Raw genomic sequence first — 19168 nt, forward strand, 5'->3', positions numbered from 1 at the left:
GTTGGTAATTCACCCAAGAAAAATTCATGATAAAATATTAAACTAGGAAACATTCCTATATAAATCAAAATTGTGGTAGTTAAAAAAATAATCGGTGAATTAAAAGAATGTTTACATTTTTATATTTTTCAAAAAAAAATGTTTACGATGAGAGGGAGAGAGAGAGAGAGAGAGATTTAGTGTTTAACCCGCGGGACCCGCGGGTTAAACACTAAATCTCTCTATCTCTCTCTCTCTTTCTCTCTCTTAAATAGATACAAAATATTCTGTAATATTTAATCCGTGGATCCCGCGAATTACCTGCAAATTTGGGTGGGGCAGGTGCAGGTATTTTGAATCTTTCATTGCGGGTCATGCGGATCGAAATTATGAGTCAAAAAACTAGGTGACCCGCGGGTTGGCGGGACGGATGGGGTGGGTCGATCCGCAGACCCAGCTCTATCCGTATAATTTGAATCTGTACAATGCCCGCACAGGGTGCGGACCGGCCACCTAGTATGTTATTACATGATAAATCACACTGACCTGCTCAGGAAGAATGAAAACACCAAATACTATAGAAAACTAATGTCAAATTTACAACAAAAAAATTTATAGAAACAATTCATTTTATTGATATCAACTTTACTATTCTTTACATTTTGCTTTATTGGTTATAAAATATAAAAATTATTTAATAAAAAATTTCTACGACAATCTTTTTAGTTTATTTTCACAAAAATAACATTTAGTGAATAAATGACCAAAATAAATTCCTTTAAAAAGTAAATATACATTACAACTTAGAATTACCTAATCTAAATTTAAAGTTTAGAGTAAGGTGTGGGATTTTGAGATAAGATTTCAAATTAGGCTATATTGATCATTTTCTTTTTTTAGACTTTAAAAAAACTATCCAAGAAATAAAATAATTGAAAATGAATTTATAATACACAATCCGCGCTTAGCGCGGAAAAACAATCTTGTATATTTAATTATGTTCGTATATAAGCATGAGACTATCAATATACTGTTTTTCGAAGACAGAAGAATATAGATTTTATGTTTGGTATTTGATAGAAGTCTTACCCCATGATTTTGGCGCTAACTGGTACCATGGGTAACCATTGAGTTGAGATGTAATTGGGTTGATCATTTCTTTTTCAACCAGTTATATTTTTTTCACAAAGTAGAATGAAATTGGACTTATTCATACGAGACCGATTACATTAAAGAAAAGGATTTAAAGGCTGACTCATTCTTAAAATCTTCTTATACCAGTTATCTCCAATACTCTGTTGTGGCTTCCCAAAAAACACTACAAAAACAGTTCTGCAAAATTTTCTTCAATTCTACGTAGTTCTGCAAAAATTTTCTTTCGACCTCCGGATGCAGTATTAATTAACAGATAGTCAGACTAAGAGTACTTCCACTAGACCAAAGAGATTAGGATTGTGTTTTGATCTTAGGAGACCTATATAAGATCAAAGGCCCTTTTTGTTGTTTAGCACCTTTTGATTGCTTTTATAAACGAGAAATACTTTCTCAAACCCGAGTCTTTTGGTAGACAGTGAACGTGAGTTGTAAGCAACAAGAGTTATCAGTATCCATTGATCTTTTACACTCTTTTGTATAGCCGCAGCGAAAGATAGCCAAGTGTAAACATTTTGTAGTATGATTCTAACTAAATTAGTTCATCAATGGTGTGATTTAATAAAGCAAACTTTTGATAAGAGCCACCGCCCACATAAAGCACACACTTTCTATGTCAATGCATATTCTTCATCTTACGTTTTGACTACTTAATAAACTTTAGAACACACACAATTCCACACAATTTATTCAGCAGCGTCTACTTGTGGTCTTATAATTAAAACATACACAATACATAGACATGGAAATAGATATCACAGCTGCATCTCTTCTCCGTCTTCTTCTCACCCCAGCCACTTTTTTTTTCTTTCTTTCTCAAAACCTACATAGTTGAATCAAGATTAATAAGATGAAAATGTTTCTGTGCGGGTTCTGCTACACAAGTAGGAACAGAGCTTCGTATTTACCAGATCTTCTCAAGTCTGATTCCCCGCAGTAATAGTTCCGCAATTATTTTTTCTTTGCTTTGATCAGACCTCATAGAAAATAGCTGATGACAAGAGCCTCTGAACAAACTCTGATCTATTCCTAGTCTCTTCTTGATCCTTCAACGAGACAGGTGGGATACACACTTGTCTCTTGCTAAACAAGTTCAATGTTTTTCAAATACTAAACCTTTTAAACTCTACAAAATAATAAAAGAGAAGCTAAAATATAGAAACCACCATACCGCTCTATTTGTTTTTCGTCCGATACTTTTTCCGTTTGCCGAGTCACCGGAAATAAATGTGATCGTGTAGGTGAGATAAATGACGAAAGAAGAGGATCAGGAGTTCCACTAGATGCAGTAGTAGAACCAATGCGAGAAGAAATTCCTAACAACTTTTGTAGATCTCCTTCTCTTAGCTCTTTCCGAAGAAGAGAAAGTGAACCAGTTTTTCGTGATTTCCTCTTTCGCTGCATGTAGGAACTCATTAAGAAATTCAACAAAGAAAATGTAAAGAAAATTTGGAAGTATCAGAAAAACGATTATAGTAAAAAGGATATCTTGAATAAACTCCCATGATGAAGTGTAATGTGCGCTACGATATCAATTCCCACTCTTAGAGAGCAAACAGGGCATACCTGCAAAGAAAAAAAAAAAGAATAAAGGATTGTTAATAAACTTTCAATTTGTGTAAAAAGTATTGCAGAGAGAGAGAGAGAGAGAGAGTACCGCGTTCTTTGACTCTAGATTATGTTCATCGTCTATGTGACAGCACAAGGCGATGATATCATACGATTCTGCGCAGAACGGGCAGGCAAACTCCTCCTGGAAATCATCATCACCATCTATTTCTTCAAAGCCCATTAAAACCTCTGCATTATGTTAGAGAAGAAAGAGCACATATGATACTGAAGGTGGAAACTTTACACACACAAAAAAAAGTTCATTACGTTCCCTTCCATAGCTAAGACTAACTAGCAACAAGGTGGAAACGTTACACAAGACTCAAAAACATTTGGAAAAGATTTTAGCTTCGCACAATCAAGAAACATGATGTTTTTTTCATCAAAGAAGCACTATAATTACAATACTGATTTGAGAGAATAATCTGGGTAAATAAGGAAATGAGATGAGGTTAATTTATCCTTACCAGATCGGGATCGAAGCGTAGACAAGAGTCTCTTGTAATCAGCATCCATCTGAAAGGAGAGACTTTTAAGCTTCAAATCGATCCTAAGAGTAATAGATGGAGGCTGACGATTTTCTTATAGCAGGAGGAGAGAGGGGAGGAAAGTGCGATGCAGTAGATGATTATTATAAATAATCCTATTCCTAGGTGATAATGGATCGGTTCGAGACGATACCCAATACAAATCCCGGTTCGACATTTTTTCCGGTTGTTACTAGTTAGCTCTGATCCATCATATTTCTAATTTTGTTCATGTTTTTTTCTTCTTTGTTTTACGGTTCCATATTTTCCTGTTTTTTTTTTATAACTCCATCTTATTATTAGTATCATGATGAACATACAAAGTCTTTATGCAAATGCATAGTAGCGAATCGAGGTACAAAATGATACGAAATAAAAGATGTATGAATTGGTAAGTCTGCTTTTGCAAAGCTATCAGCCATCATATTTCCTTGTCTGCATGTCCATCTGAGTTCAATATCTTTGAATTTTTTCATCCACCATCTGATTTCTCTTACCCAATTGTATAGACTAAACTGCAATGTCATTGAAATAATTATATCAACCAGCTTCTTGTTATCTCCTTCAAATATTATCTTTGTGAAACTCCGTGACCAACAGAATTGCAAAGCCATAAGAAAGGCCTGAAGTTCTGCAGCCAAAGCTGAATCAACTCTCTGTCCTTTTGCATGACCTGCAGTAATAAACGCGCCATTGGAATCTCTCAGTACCCATCCTCCTTTTGCCGGTAACTCTGAATTAATAAAAGAGCCATCAAAGTTACATTTTCTCCATCCTTCCGCAGGTTTTCTCCAATCTACATATCATGTGTTATGTTAAGAAATCCTTGAGACTGTCGCTTGTTGTTTACAATTGGCTGTTGACCATTCCATAACATCAGCTCTAGCCTGTTTTAGAATAACCCACCATTGAAGATTCTTCTATTGATACATCAATAGATTTCTGCTTTTCCAAATCCTCCATAAAATACTAATAGGAAGATCCTTGATAGTAGACAAAGATGCTGTTGTATTTGCTCGAATACAAATTTCTATTTTAGCTTCCAAAGAAGCAGTAGAGTCTAAGATTGTATCATTTAACTTCTTCCCTTATCTCACCTTCTTCCTCCATATTTGTACTCAACACCGTAAACTTAGATGATGAGATTTGAATCTCATTATCCATATGCTTCGGCGTACTCGGTAGTGATCTTCCAGACTTACTTTGAGGAACCTGAGACCAACCTTCAGTTTCCACATTTGCTTCCTAACTTCCTGCATCAACCACTTCTATCTCAACTTCTCTAGTTTTCCCATCTACAGAACCAACTTCTTTACTCACCTCTCCCTCATTACTCCCAATCTTATTCTTCAGACCAGTATCAAAACTCCCCTCCTTTTCTTTACCTTTTTTCTTCATAGCACACACTTTCTCCATGTGACCCCATTTATCACAAAGCTTACATCTCGACGGAAGCCATGGATAATGGAACTCCACCATGAAATCCTTCCCTTTACTTGTGAAATTCATCTCCTTAGGTAGAGCTTTTGAGACATCTACTTTCACAAACACCTTTGCTACTTCAAAACTTGTGCAGGCAAGTGTCTCCGGGTGAAGCTTCACTGGGAAAACCACAGGACTTGCCAACAGACTAAGACCCTCCCAAGAAATCATATGCAAAGGGACCTTAGTTAAATGAATCCACATCGGTATCGACTCATCCTCTTTCTCCTCCTCATCAGCTCGTGGAGTCCATTTTTTAACAATCATCGGAACTCCAACTATATTCCACATACCACGCTTCAATATCTTCTCCCGAGCTTTTGAATCAGAGACCTTAAATCGCATTTTTGTATCATCCACTTCATAGACCTCCATCTTTGCTGATAGATCACCATATTTCCAAATCTTGTTTAGAACCATATGGACCTTAGCGACGTGGGGTGCTCGATCCAAAAACTTCCCGATCACGAAATCATCCCATAGCTGTGTCGATTCATTTATAACCTCCTCCGGAATCTCCACCGTTTGTTTACCCCCTTTGTTTTGAATCTCCACATCGTACTTCTTCAAAACCTTCTTATCTTGCGCTACAGCTGCCCAACTTTGATCCTATTTCTTCTCGATCTGAACCTTTCCTTCCTCCTCGAATCTTTCCCCTAGTACCCCTCCCGGAGAACCCGATAAATCCGGCGGAATCACCGTCGTCATCGAAGCCAAAACCCTACGATTTAGTCGCACTCAGAATCGCCCTTCTCTCTCTTACTAAAACGCAGCATTTTTTAACAACTTATTTTACTAAAAGTTTAATCTCCGATTTTTGCATTACTCGCTAAGCCCAAGATGGCCGCCCAACTCACGCCTATCGAGTTTTCGAACATTGGATGCATTAATAGTTATTATAATATTTTTTAATTAAAATTACTAGTGGTTTTCCGGCGCTACGCGCCGGTTTTTCCAATATCAATATAGTTTTGTCGTGATTTTATTATTCGGAACATTTTTCAATATTATTGTAGAAAATAAAATATATATCGATGATATAGAGATCTATCAATTTAATGATCATATTGTAATATCTGCATTGTTGATTTTGAAGTTATTATAAAATTAATTTAAGTTTAAATATATGCATGACACTTTAAACATAAATATATGCATGAAAATCTAAAGTTTAACCTACACATGACAATTTGAAGGTGTAATAGTCGAACTGTTTTTTGTTTGATTGAAAATGATTAATTTTAATTATGTATAAGATTAATTTAAAACTATAGACTTCATTCTTTATTTAGCTTATTTTGCATCATCATTTGTAATTAGATAAACTCTTCTTTTTTCATTTTTCATACTTATCAGTTTTATATTAGCCACAACTATTCTTTTGTATCCTCTTATTTTTAATATCATATTTTGTTTACAGCATATTAGTAACATATTAGCCTTACTTGGTTACAAAATTTGTTGTGACATAGATAGATGTTCCTGAGCATGGGACAAACTATAGTACATCTTGTTGTGAAGATAAGCAACAAATATCAAATATTGTTCTTTTAAACTAATACGTTTTTTTCTACTTTTGGTTTGTTAATATTAACTTTAATAATTTATTTCACTATTGTTGATGTATATACAGATCATCCAATCAGTTTTTTTAATGGCCTTCATATCATCCAATCAGTTAATTACCTTTTATTCATCACAATATGACTTGCCTCTATTCCAAAAGGAAAACATTTGTTCTAAAAATTGATTAATATATGTGTGGTGCTGGGTGTAATGATCATTTTTTCAATGAACACCAACACACATGCCACATTTTAGTTTTTAATTCATTATAACTTTGCATATATCTAGATATTTTTCCTATCAAATACCGATAAAATCCATTAATCCAATATGAAATCTACTTCAAAAACTAAAATAAATATAAAAAGAGAAAATTGATAAATACCCTATTTATTATTTAAATTTTCAAATTTTTTGTTTGTTTTTAAAACTACCTTTTTATTATGTATAATTGGCAAGAAATTTTAATCCTAATTTGAATTACATTTAAAACTATTAAGAAGTAAATTTTAAATTCAAGTTTACTATTTTTTATTTGAAATTGATATACATTTGAGATTAATACATATTAGTAGTTTAAAAACAATTGATTAAATTTTCTGAAGTATCATAAGGGTTTCTCTAACATTTTCAGATTAGAAAACTCTAAAAGATAATTTACACAGGAACATTGTTATCGTAATTATTTTCTTTATTCATACAATCTTTTTAACGTTTTCCAATATGTGAATAATAATTATTAAATTAAATTTTGTTATAAGTTCAAATGAAATTCGGTTTCCATGGCTAAGAAAAACACTGAAGCTAAATGAAAATAAGATTGAACATTCAAAAATCCAATTAATCTGAAGAAACAGACACATATATTTTCAAATACATTTTTTTGTTGAGCTAATTCTTGTTGGAATTGAAAAGTTCCCATGTCTGTACACCCGAAGCACTTCTCTCTGGGTTAAATTTCAATCCTCCAACAATATAAACTGTTACATAACCAAAATAAATGAAGAGAGAGAGAGAGAGAGAGAGAGAGAGGAGAGAGAGAGAGAGAGAGAGAGAGAGAGAGAGAGAGAGAGGAGAGAGAGAGAGAGAGAGAGAGAGAGAGAGAGAGAGGGAGAGAGAGAGAGAGGGAGAGAGAGAGAGAGGAGAGAGAGAGAGAGAGAGAGAGAGAGAGAGAGAGAGAGGAGAGAGAGAGAGAGAGAGAGAGAGAGAGAGAGAGAGAGAGAGAGAGAGAGAGAGAGAGAGAGAGGAGAGAGAGAGAGAGAGAGAGAGAGACATTCACTCATAAACCTCCAACATGAAACATGTAGATAAAGCTTAGGTACTTGGATGTGCAGAATGGTGTCACGGCTGTAAATGGCTTTTACGGTGAGGGAATTGTCTGGGTAATGTTTGTGGTGAATGATGTGAATGATATTTAGTGTCTCAAACACTTACAACTGTGAGACAGCAGCTGCAACTCCATGACTCTATCAGGTCCAAATCATTCACATAGCTTGAAAAGGCTTGCATAGGAGGTGTAGTAGACCCACATTTCTCTTTGTTCTTTCGCTTCCTCTCCTTCCCCATATACCTCTCTGCTTCAGGCGTCGAACAACAATATGCCACTTAAGCTTCATGCTCCACCCAATCCAATATCCTGTCACATCCAAACAACCAAACATATATATAGTAGCAATGTCTTTACCATCAAATATTTGAGCCGGTTGACCATGTAGTACATGCCCACAACACTTCGGAGTAGCTCATCATGGTCTTCTTTTGAATGAAAACGCACGAGACCAAAGAATTACTAAATTTTCTAGTACAACATCTGTGTGCAAACACAATACAAAAGTAATATCATTTAGTCACAAGCAAGCAAGAAGGAAGTTTCTTACTCGAGCTTGAAAAACGTATCCAAACTCACTAATATGAATATCAAAAAGGTTTTGGTTTTGACAAAATGATGGAAAGGCACAAATATGTTAATCAAAATCCATATACCAATCAAAAGCTTTAAAAAACTAAGCACACCATAAAGAAGAGCTTATCCAGAAAAAGATGAAAACGTTGGGGCTTTTACAAAATATAACTAATAGCTGATAATTGATATTCAAACCCATCGAAGAGCTGATAATGATAATGATACTATCCAAACCCGTTGAATTAACTTAAAAATATCACACACACATGATGTAAGAGCTGAAAAGTTGGAATCTTTAAAGAGTGGATATAATAACTTACAAAAAGACGGTCAGCGAGAATAGAAGGCTTGGTCAATATGAACATAGGGGCTTCAGACCGAAGCTTGTCCGTAATTGCCTGATCAAAGAGAAACAGTAGTTCACCTTCTGGCTTTGCTTTCCTTAGCTCCATTTATGTCGAATCAAGAAAAGAAAAGATCAAAAGAAAATATGATTCAAGAGAATATGGAATTTGATAGGAGGTTACCTTCTCCTGCGTTCCACCTCTGAATTTGGCAGGTTTAGAGGAACTTTTTCTTTCTTTGATGACTGAAATCAGCAAGAGTACCCATTACCAAATCATCAGAGAAAAATATAAGATTTACAAAACTGGACAGAGTAACAAAAGACTACTGCATACGGAAAAAGTATTCAAAAACTTGAAAAAAGAACAACCATAAACTGTACAGCGCTCTTTGTCGACCCGTACATATAATGTTTTCATACATAGTTTTTGTCTTTCTTTTCTAGTTAGAGCAACATTATCAGTAAGAAAACTCCTTGGGTTCTAAAGAATATCAATATTATACTGAAACTAATAACGCTGTCACCGTTAGAATCAACATCCGTCATAATTTCAGTAAACTCATGATAAGTAAAACGATGTCCCATTGTAGCCATTGACCCAGCAAGTTCCGCCGCGGTGATTTGACAATCGCCATACCTAAAATCTCCGTTACCATTTATGACTGCAAGTCTGCAATGTTTAGCCATCTAATTTTAAATGAAAATCCACGCAAATTGGAAGACTCTTTAAATCAAACAGAAAACTGTGTGGTGTAAATTCTGTCTTTTTAAACTCAAACCTGAGACTGAAGTTTCAACGGAAGGGAAGAATAAAAGATTCAGAAGAGCAGGCCCTACCTTGTCGGATGAAGATTAGTTGAAGTCTAATTAGCATCAGGTTCTAGGAGGATATGGGACCAGGTCACCGAAAAAAAATGGTGGGAGGGATTGATGCGATGATGAGTTAGAGACTTTAAGAGTCACACCAATATGAGTATATGTGGTGGAAGAGTGATGAATATATATGGCAGCCGTGAAAATCTGGAGCATCGTCTATATAATGGAGGAATACGTGAAGAGTGAATCATCATCCAGAGCTTACAGACAATTAGGAATGCAAATCATTGATTGATCAGGAAGGATCAAAGTAACGCTAAAACTCTGAAATTGGAAAATACATAACTGGAAGAGTTAGCCGGAAAAGAGTTTGTCGACAGAGTGGGGTTGGACTGAATTATTATTTAAATAAAGCCCACAAAAAATGCCCATTATAACTAAATTTAAATGACGTGGCAGAAAAACAATCTTTGATTGGCTTGAATTTTTAATCCAACGTAGATGCTCTCATAGAGCTTCGTATTGCCCTTTTAGTAGTGTAATAGATATGTTTTATATATGTATATTATGACTTAAATAGAAAAATAAAGTTTCTATGATTGTTTATAATAAAAAAAATAAAACTAGTATATTAATTTTACTAACAAATTTTTAACAACATACTTCATATAATTTATAAATAGACTATTAATGAAAAATGGAATGATGAAGTATTATATAGAATTTACATATTTGATATCATTTGATAATATAAATAATTATGCATAAAACTATGTAAATAGTTTAGCAACTAACATTAATTGATTATATAATTTTTTTAGATTTGATTAAAATAAATAAAAGTTAAAAATCAACGACATAAGAATTTTTCTTAGATTGCATGTGTAAATGACACGTAAGCAGAAGTCAATAAAGTGATTTCTCATTTAACATATAAGAGGAATATAATTCCTTGTAATTCTATAAAATTTCTAAATCCAATACCCCCACCTAAATAACACTCAAATACCAAAATGTAGTAAACTTCAGTTGGTTTAATATCGGTTTCGGTTGTCCTGAATCCAAAAGCTATAGTTTGGTTCGATTTCGGTTTAATTTCAAGTATGATTAGGTCCGGCTTGGGAATATCTGATTGCGGTTTCTTCTAAACGGCGCCGTTTCAGACAGCTAAAAAACCACAAAGAAACCCTACTCTTGACGAAATCAAGAATCAAAAGTTCGATAGAGAGGGAAATGTCATCGTTGATCATCAATAGATCACGAAGCAGATCTGTCCTACTCTGGAAAACCTATGGAATCAAGATCACAAGTATTATCTCTCACTCGTTTACAGATTCAGTTTCTTCTTCTGGGTTCTCCTCCTCAGATTCAACAAGAAGCTTCAAAACTACATCCTCTGGATTCGAATCTGGAAAAATTAGCAACTTGGCTTTTTCCAGAAACAGTTTCGTCTCCACGGCTCGAACATTGAGCTCAGAAGCTGTACCTGTTGCTTCGACTTGTGACGGACTAACGGTGGAACGAATCATAGCTAACCAATGGCCGATTTTAGACGAAAACGAGAGTGATTGGAAGAGCCACGCTGCAGCAATAGCGCAGTCCATTCAAGTCATCAAGAGACGTTTGCAGGTTAAACAAAAATGAAACTTTACACTATGTTTGAAGCAAATACATTATTACACCGCTGATGTTTTTGTTATGTTTTGGCAGTGGAAGAAACTGTTGGTGAGGCTGAGAATGTTATCTGTAGAGCTCAATAAGCCTCATCTCTGGGATGATCCAACTCATGCTGGTAAGATAAGCCGGGAGCACGGCTCGCTCACCGGGAAAATGAAAGGCGTTATGACGTTTGAGAGAGAGTTGCTTGAACACATTGACATGTTAAAACTCGCTAAAGAAGAGAAGGACTCGGAGTTAGAATCGGTGGGAGTTTCTAGGCATGTGTTTTCTGAATTGCTGATAATGGCTTCATAGTAATTCATGATTGTTACTGCTAAAAACCATGATTATTACTGCAGGAAACTATGAGTGCATTGAAGGAAATGAGAAGGGTTTCAAAAGAAAAAGAACTTGAGGCTTTATTATCCGCAGAGAATGATCAGTGTTCCTGCTATATCGAGGTGACAAAACAGACACTAGAGTTCTCTCCATCTCTGAAAATCCTATTAAAAAGGCTTTATTTATTTGAATAGGTTCAAGCTGGAGCTGGAGGAACAGAGAGCAACGATTGGGCGGCAATGGTAATGGAGATGTACAAAACATGGGCTCAACGACGCAAATTCTCTGTCACTGTGGTCGATGAAATGCCTGGGGAGATGGCAGGAATCAAGGTTTGATATTTAATCCTGCATTTGGTATTACATGAGTCTGATAGGTTCCAAACCTGTAAAAGACTTCTTTAATTACTTCAGCAAGAAGTCACCAGGCTTTGGTTCACAGTGCTAAGTCTCTTCTGTTTTATGGCAATTAGTCAAATCTATTATATTTTGATCTTCGACAGCGTGCGACAATCAAAGTAAATGGTGAATACGCTTATGGATATGCGAAAGCAGAAGTTGGAGTTCATAGGCTGGTTCGTATATCACCGTTTGATAGTGGAAAACGAAGGCACACATCGTTTGCTGCGGTTGCGGTGATTCCGATTCTAGGTGACGGGTCGACCCGAGTTCAGATCAATGACTCGGATCTCCGGATTGAGCGGTTCCGTTCTGGAGGAGCTGGTGGACAGCATGCTAACACTACGGACAGTGCTGTAAGAATCATTCACATACCAACTGGCATAACAGCAACTTGTCAGAATGAAAGGTCTGGTCTTAAAAGTTGTGCTTCCTTTTTGCTTTGGTTCATTTTGGTTTTTATTGCTCAATCTTTGACTTTGGTATCCAGGTCGCAGCATATGAACAAGGCTTCAGCAATGGCAGTGCTACAGTCACGACTAGACCAACTAGAGATGGCTCGTCAGACAGCTATGAATGCGCAACATACACAATCACTAACCGAGATCAGCTGGGGAAATCAGATAAGAACTTATGTTCTCCATGTATGTGATACCAAGTTCCCTCGTTTCTGCTGTGACCTGAGTTTATATATTAGCTGAAAACGAGCTGAGTATTCTTTGTTTTTGCAGCCATACAGAATGGTGAAGGATCTGAGAACAAACTATGAAGTCTCTGATCCTGACTCAGTTCTTGAAGGAGATTTGGATGGTTTCATATTGAGCTTCTTATCTTCTTCTCTGGACAAAGGTGATGATGAACATTAAGGTTTTTGAATCTTGAGCTGTCTCTGCCGCTTTAGTAGTTAGTTAGTATTAAGAGAATTGTATTACAAAACTCTCAAACTCACTCATTCATTGTTTTCGGAAGGCTTAAGTTTGTAATCTTTATACTCAAAATTATTTCTTCTCGAATTTGTATCAAACCTTTTAAATTTTCTTGTAATACAATAAATCATTACTTATTAGTAAATCATCAAAAGAACCATTAAATATGAGATGGAAGACAACTGAAACAAAAAAAAGACCAACTAATGAAGCATCAAAGGTAGCTTATCTATCTTATTAAAACAGAAACATTCTATCTTATTAAAACAGAAACATTCTGTTGGACCTAACATTTATTTTGTAAGTTTTTAAATTAAATACACATTTATACTTTATAGTTAAACCTACATTAAATCACTTATGTTACTTTCTTTATACTACTATCTATGTTTCCAAACAATATACTTATTTCTTTGTACTACTATCAATGTTTCCAAACAATATATTTTTTATACTACTATCAATGTTTCCAGACAATACAATAATTAATCTTAGTTATTTTATATCTATCATTTTCTCTTTAGAATTTTGTAAAAACATCATAATTTCATAAATTGCAAAATAATGAACTTTAAAATTTGGATTATGAGATTACAAATTATGAAACTATTACAATTTAAATCCAATTAGATTACATATCGGTCATCCATCAGTTCAATCGGTAAGTCTCGAGGTTTAGTGAATTTTTTTAATATGAATATTTTAAAAACCAAAATTGAATTGTCAGATCTCCGGATTAACGGGTATAATCACAATCGGGTTGAATTTAAAAACACTGATTTAAATGCAAAAGTATTTTAAATACACACTCTTTAAAAATTACCAAAATATTTGTTAAGTTATTAGTGAAAATTTTTATCGTAAAATATTCCGCGCTTCCAAAGCGCGGATCAAAATCTTGTGGGTATTGTTCATCCACCCCAAAAATAAAACTTGCTATGTTTTATATTAAGTGTCACTTTAACTTTTTTTCTTGTTTCATATTTAATACATTAATTTTATAATTAAATCTATTTATGTAAAATACTATTGGTTAGATATGTGATATTAATGAAAACATAAATGCATTTTAATCAGTTTTTAATATGTGTGAAAAGTGTCTAAGTAACACTCTTTATGAAATAGAGTAAATATCAATACTATTAAAAATAAAATTTTTATTTGCAAACTTTTTTTAATGTCATTCAAGGATGGATGAGTATTCCCGGATAAAATTTTCCTTCATTGCTTCTCTTTTTGCTATCCAGTAATCTGACTTCATCTGGTCTCTGGATACGACTCCAAAAATCAAAATATTTTTTTTGGGATTAGAGGGAGAATCTCTAAATCACGTCTTTTTTATTTGTACCGTAGCGAAACAAATATGGACTTGCAGCAATTTTCCCCATCTGGTAAATGGTTTTGATCACACCTCGTCTACTCCAACATATTTTATGTTCTAAAGACAAGGAAGAATCAACTCATTCCAGAAAAGATATGAAGAAGTGGATCTTGTATTCTCTGGTCAATATGGAAAAACAGAAACTCATTTATCTTTGAAGGTAATCTAGCTCTTGGTCAATCTTTCATTAGAGCAATCTATGATGAGGTTGATCATTGGTTTCTCATCAAATCAAAGGAATAAAAAGAAGCCATAAACCTAGAAAGAAAAAAGAAGATTATCTTTGGATGGAAATCTCCTCCCATATCATGGCTCAAGTGTGATATTAGTTTTCCGTGGGACAAAAATAGTCATCAAAGTGGTGTTTCTTGGATTCTCAGAAACAGAGAAGGAAAAGTTTTAATGCATGGAATGCGCTCTTTTACGGGCATTTTTTGTAAGCATGATGCTTCTTTGGAAAGTTGGGCATGGGCAATTGAAAGTCTGAAGAGCCTTCATTTCAACTCCATTATCTTTGCTATTAATGAAGATCACAGCTTGATCAATGCAATCTCTAAACCAACAGCCTGACCCTCCCTTAAATTCTATTCATCAAAGGTCTTTTCTCTTCTCAACGACCTTTCAGATTGGCAGGTGCAGTTTCACTCTTATCATCATATAAAAGGAGAAAAACTGATAGCTGAAAGTGTGATCAAGGAGGATCTTTTCAATCATATATTGGTGTAGGTTATCTTTGTTGGCTTAATCTCTTTAACTAGGTCCTCTCTCTGATCATCTATGTACGTTGTTGATTGATGTTGATCCTTGTAAAACCTTGATGACTTTCATATTGTCTATGGAATTATAGTGTTTTAAAAAAATGTACGCATGTTTGTATGTTATATGAAGATATTCATATATATTCATATATTTAATCATCTAAAATAGAATCCTATTTGAAATTACCATGTCATATTTTAAATTTAGACTTATTGAACAAGTTGTGACTAAATATAAAAACATACTTCATATTATCATATTATTTAAGTTTTAGACATATTGATATTAACATTAAATACACATCACTTTCGTTAAAACACAAGTTTTATTATATTTAGGAAGGAGTCAGCACTACGCACGGGATGTTAAACTTTCTTTTAAAATTTATTATTTGATCTTTGTTTTTATGTCATTCATTTTTAGTTACATCTTTCAATTGTTCTCACATTTAAAACAACTTAGGGTCTGACTTGTGTAACCGCAGCAGTTGCAGTTGCTGGTGGTTGCGGTTTTGAGCATTTTCCGGAGATTTATACGACTGACGCAGCGGTTATACATTTTATATGATTATAAAAGTATTAAAAATCATAATATTATATCAACTATAAAAGTTTTATTTATAAAATTATACTAATAATTTTTTTAAAATTATAGAAAATATTTTTATTTAAATTTTTATAATTTAAACTCAAATATAATACATATACATTTATAATTTATATTATTTCAATTTAATTTTTTTATTGAATATTTTTTAGTTTTTTTAAAGAATAAAATTTATACGCCCACAACCGCAAACACTATTTAGAATCAGCTTTTAATTTTAAGAGTTTCAAAACGGTTTGAAACGATTATAGCATTTTCTGTAATTGTTTCAAAACGCAAACAACCACTATTAACCGCAAAAGAGGCGTTTGTGGGTGGTAGCGGAAAAAAAAGTCTTGTCCTTAGAGTTCTTACATTTAAAACAACTTTATCTCATTTTTTTGCGTAGTTATAGTTCTAAGCATCACTGAGTTTGTAGTTGAGAAGTGCGAGTGCTATGTTTTGTATTCACCCAGCGGCTCAGCCCATTCAAAAAAATGTTGCAGTGATCCCAAAATATGAAATGAAAGATAGGAACAGATATTTGACCAAATTATATGACATGAAGCCTATCACCATTTCAGCCTACCTTTTTTTAGAAAAATATAACTCATACTGTAGCAATTAAATGCGGACTCTTTTATCATGTACAAACTTACAAAGATTTTTATGACCTCTTTTCTTGCGTGCTTTTTTCTTCTGCAAAGCTATAGCCTTCTTTGAGTTTCTAAGAAAATATTTGCAGGTTTTTACATAAACATTTGAAATGTGTATTTCTGATACATGAATGAAGATGTTTGTTTGATACCTTTTTATATGGCCCTCTCGTTAGTGTTTATATCTTCAGGTTTGTGTTGTTTTTTGTAGTTGTCTAAGAGATATGGTGGTCGAGATCTCAAATTATGTATGTTAGATGCTTTAGCTAGATAAGTAATTAATGTTAACATTTGGCGAAGAGTACCGACTTAAGTTCATCATACACATAATTCTTATGTCTGTAATTTTTCACTAGAGTTCATTTTGCTAGGAATAATCACTATTATCATTACTAGATTCTTGAACCGCGCTACGCGCGGTTTGTATTTTTTTTAATTATATTTTATATTAATTAAAAATTTAAGTTTTTTTACTTTTTCATTTTCTCTTTATCCATCAAAATTTACACTGTTTCAATATAATCATGTTTTAAAGAAAAAAATAAGTTTAAAATTTATTATGTTTTTTATTAGGTAACAATGATAATTTGTAAATTTTGAAAAGACATAATTTAACTGACTGAATAATAAATGTTTTATTTATAATTGAGACCATGTAAATGGAATAAATGTTGAATGCATAACTTAAAACCTTTTTTTGAACATTTTAACATAAAACCTTTGGCATCAACATCTTTGTTATGTGAGAATTGTATGTTCATATTTATGATTAAATATTTTATTTTCTTTAACATGAATTTATAAAAAACTATTGTAATGTATCCGTTATGTTTTATCATATATTTTTTATTGTCTTATTATTTTATAGATTTTTGAATTATGCGTGTGTATTTAAAACCTACATATAAGTTATGTTCATCAAATAAAATTTTGTTGTTATTTAAATAATAATATATTAAAATAAATTAACTTTAGTATTGATTTTTAATTCATATTTAACTTAATGAGTTTGGGTATAGTTAGTAATGGTCATCTACTTATCTTTTTTTTTGGTAAGAAGAATAATCTTTAAGACATCATAATAACAATAAGATATGAAATACATGATATTAAATGTACTAAAAATGTGTAATTATGTTACCATGTTTTTAGTTCATCTTTTGTATCTATTTTCTTATAAAAACTAATTTGTAAAGTAAAATTAAAGAAATTATTTTGATTAGAATTTACACGAAGCTACTCTTTTAAAATAAGTATTCTATAACTAATATCATTCAATGAAAATATTAGTTTAGTTATTACTCCGTCAGTTTTATTTTTAAGTGTCATTTTAAAATTGTGTACACAGAGAAAAAAATAATTTTGAATATTTTTTATATAAAAACATCTTAGAATAATAATTAATGATAACAAAAATATAATTAATACTTTTGATCCACATGTTCTAAAAGAAAAGTAGTTAATAACAACTATTTTAAAATGATATTGATTATTATTTACATGGTGTGAAACCATGATTTATATTTCTTATTCTCTTCCAGGATGATAAAACTCAGCCAATAATGATATTGGTTAAATTTTATAACATGACTTTTCACATTAGATTTATTTTCTATTAATAATTTACTATATTTATTAATAGATACAAATATTTTTAAATTCTTAGATATTCTTGTATTTTTAAAAATAAGAAATTTATGTATATCAAATGTTATAATTATTATTTAACTGTAAGTGTCGATTTTAAAAAACAATTAGTCATCAAATTTGTCCCTCTTAAATATAAAATTTTAATACTAATATATTTGTAGGTTCGGAATGAACTTCTGAAAAAAAATTCGGGTTATTTGGAACACATTTTTGGGCGAGAGTTTTGTTAGTCAATTTGACAATGTTATTTGTTTGTCAGCTTACGAACACGTTCGAAGGTTTTTATAAACGATGCGGATTACTAAACCTTTTATTTTGAAAAGTTTTTAATTACATGTTAAATTTTGTGCTTGATTGTAGTATATCTAAAAGTATTATGTTCGTGATTATGAGTACGTCTCTAACAATATTTTTATTCAAAACTTTCCTTTAATAAATGGTAAAATCACACTGTTTTCCTAATCTAACATGTTTTATCTTCTCGAGTTTTTTTTTTTGGTCTTAATATAAAAAGGTATTAACATATTTTACAAAATAATTTTTTTATGGTCATGGTGATAGCTGAGATCAAAGGAAAGTATTGGTCGTTGACTGACACCTTGAGATCGTGTTTATACATGATAAGATCAACTGGATGCTTGTCTGAAAAAGCTTGGGGACACTTTGATTCTCGTTCCTTCATTTCCCTCCACTTCACCTTCCCAGCATAAATCTTCATAGCCACGTGAGAGACTCTGAACTTGAAAGTATTGCACTCTCCCATAATGAAAGGTTTACCAAAACATTCCCTCTTTCTCATAGCCAGGGTACTCGCTCTTCTCAAACGCCACACATTGTTTCAACACCAGAGAACATCTGTCAGCGATCTCTTCGAGCGTCCAATGATAAAAAAGGTGATTTTTCCTTGTGAGAGACATGAATTCTTCCATCATCTCTTACTAAATGGCCTGCACCATTAAGAAATCCAAACACCAGGTCAATATGCTTCTTACAACAAACACACAAAGAACATGTAATAAAATAATAGGCCCTAAACTTGCAGTATCAGGCAGTGTTCAAAATCATATGCAAGACCACACAACAGTACAGTACAGCACCAGTCTCTGTAAGACCTGAATCAGTCTCTTTGTCTTGGAAGCCGGCGTGAGAGAAGTTGAAAGTAATGTAAGAGGGGAATCTCCACGTCTCTTAAAAGTTCCACGTTTGAAAGGAAAATATAAGAATGATTTGGATGCAGACCTCCGAAGTAGCTCCATAGCAGTAACTGAATCAGATCCAAGAAGCTGAAGACCTTGCCACAACGTCCTATCAAAAATATCACAGCAATTACACCATGAATTAGACTAAATGTCAAGGAACAAAGATGATCAGCAACTACACCATGAATTAGACTAACATCTTGCAGCAAAGTCTGGTTACTACTAACCTGATCA

The 19168-nt window shown here is 33.1% G+C and overlaps 2 protein-coding genes across 2 annotated transcripts; one reads left to right on the top strand and one right to left on the bottom strand.

The window, feature by feature from the left end:
• Positions 1 to 1757: 1757 nt before the first annotated feature.
• On the bottom strand, positions 1758 to 3368 carry LOC108829012 (protein DEHYDRATION-INDUCED 19). Its single transcript, XM_057007186.1, has 6 exons — positions 3210 to 3368; positions 2789 to 2931; positions 2618 to 2697; positions 2303 to 2533; positions 2040 to 2214; positions 1758 to 1954 (listed from the first exon to the last, which is right to left on the bottom strand). The coding sequence occupies exons 1-5, from the start codon at positions 3256 to 3258 to the stop codon at positions 2103 to 2105; spliced, it is 615 nt and encodes a 204-aa protein (XP_056863166.1). The 5' UTR covers positions 3259 to 3368; the 3' UTR covers positions 1758 to 1954; positions 2040 to 2102.
• A 7195-nt stretch (positions 3369 to 10563) lies between these two features.
• On the top strand, positions 10564 to 12841 carry LOC108829013 (peptide chain release factor PrfB2, chloroplastic). The gene is made up of 7 exons (XM_018602663.2): positions 10564 to 11011; positions 11093 to 11305; positions 11401 to 11502; positions 11575 to 11712; positions 11883 to 12187; positions 12269 to 12422; positions 12510 to 12841. Exons 1-7 carry the CDS (start codon positions 10616 to 10618, stop codon positions 12642 to 12644), a joined length of 1443 nt encoding a protein of 480 aa, XP_018458165.2. The 5' UTR covers positions 10564 to 10615; the 3' UTR covers positions 12645 to 12841.
• The last annotated feature ends 6327 nt before the right edge of the window (positions 12842 to 19168 follow it).

The sequence above is a fragment of the Raphanus sativus genome, chromosome 4 (assembly GCF_000801105.2).
Source record: "Raphanus sativus cultivar WK10039 chromosome 4, ASM80110v3, whole genome shotgun sequence".
Lineage (NCBI taxonomy): Eukaryota > Viridiplantae > Streptophyta > Magnoliopsida > Brassicales > Brassicaceae > Raphanus > Raphanus sativus.

What these genes read in the sequence shown, in the direction of transcription:
- LOC108829012 (XM_057007186.1), bottom strand. Translation starts at nt 3,258, where the DNA reads ATGGATGCTGATTACAAGAGACTCTTGTCTACGCTTCGATCCCGATCT. An exon ending in TACGCTTCGATCCCGATCTG is followed by an intron (nt 2,932 to 3,209) that starts GTAAGGATAAAT and finishes AACATAATGCAG; the next exon opens with AGGTTTTAATGGGCTTTGAA. An exon ending in CATGGGAGTTTATTCAAGAT is followed by an intron (nt 2,534 to 2,617) that starts ATCCTTTTTACT and finishes GAGTTCCTACAT; the next exon opens with GCAGCGAAAGAGGAAATCAC.
- LOC108829013 (XM_018602663.2), top strand. Translation starts at nt 10,616, where the DNA reads ATGTCATCGTTGATCATCAATAGATCACGAAGCAGATCTGTCCTACTC. An exon ending in AGTGTTCCTGCTATATCGAG is followed by an intron (nt 11,503 to 11,574) that starts GTGACAAAACAG and finishes TTATTTGAATAG; the next exon opens with GTTCAAGCTGGAGCTGGAGG. An exon ending in GGGAGATGGCAGGAATCAAG is followed by an intron (nt 11,713 to 11,882) that starts GTTTGATATTTA and finishes GATCTTCGACAG; the next exon opens with CGTGCGACAATCAAAGTAAA.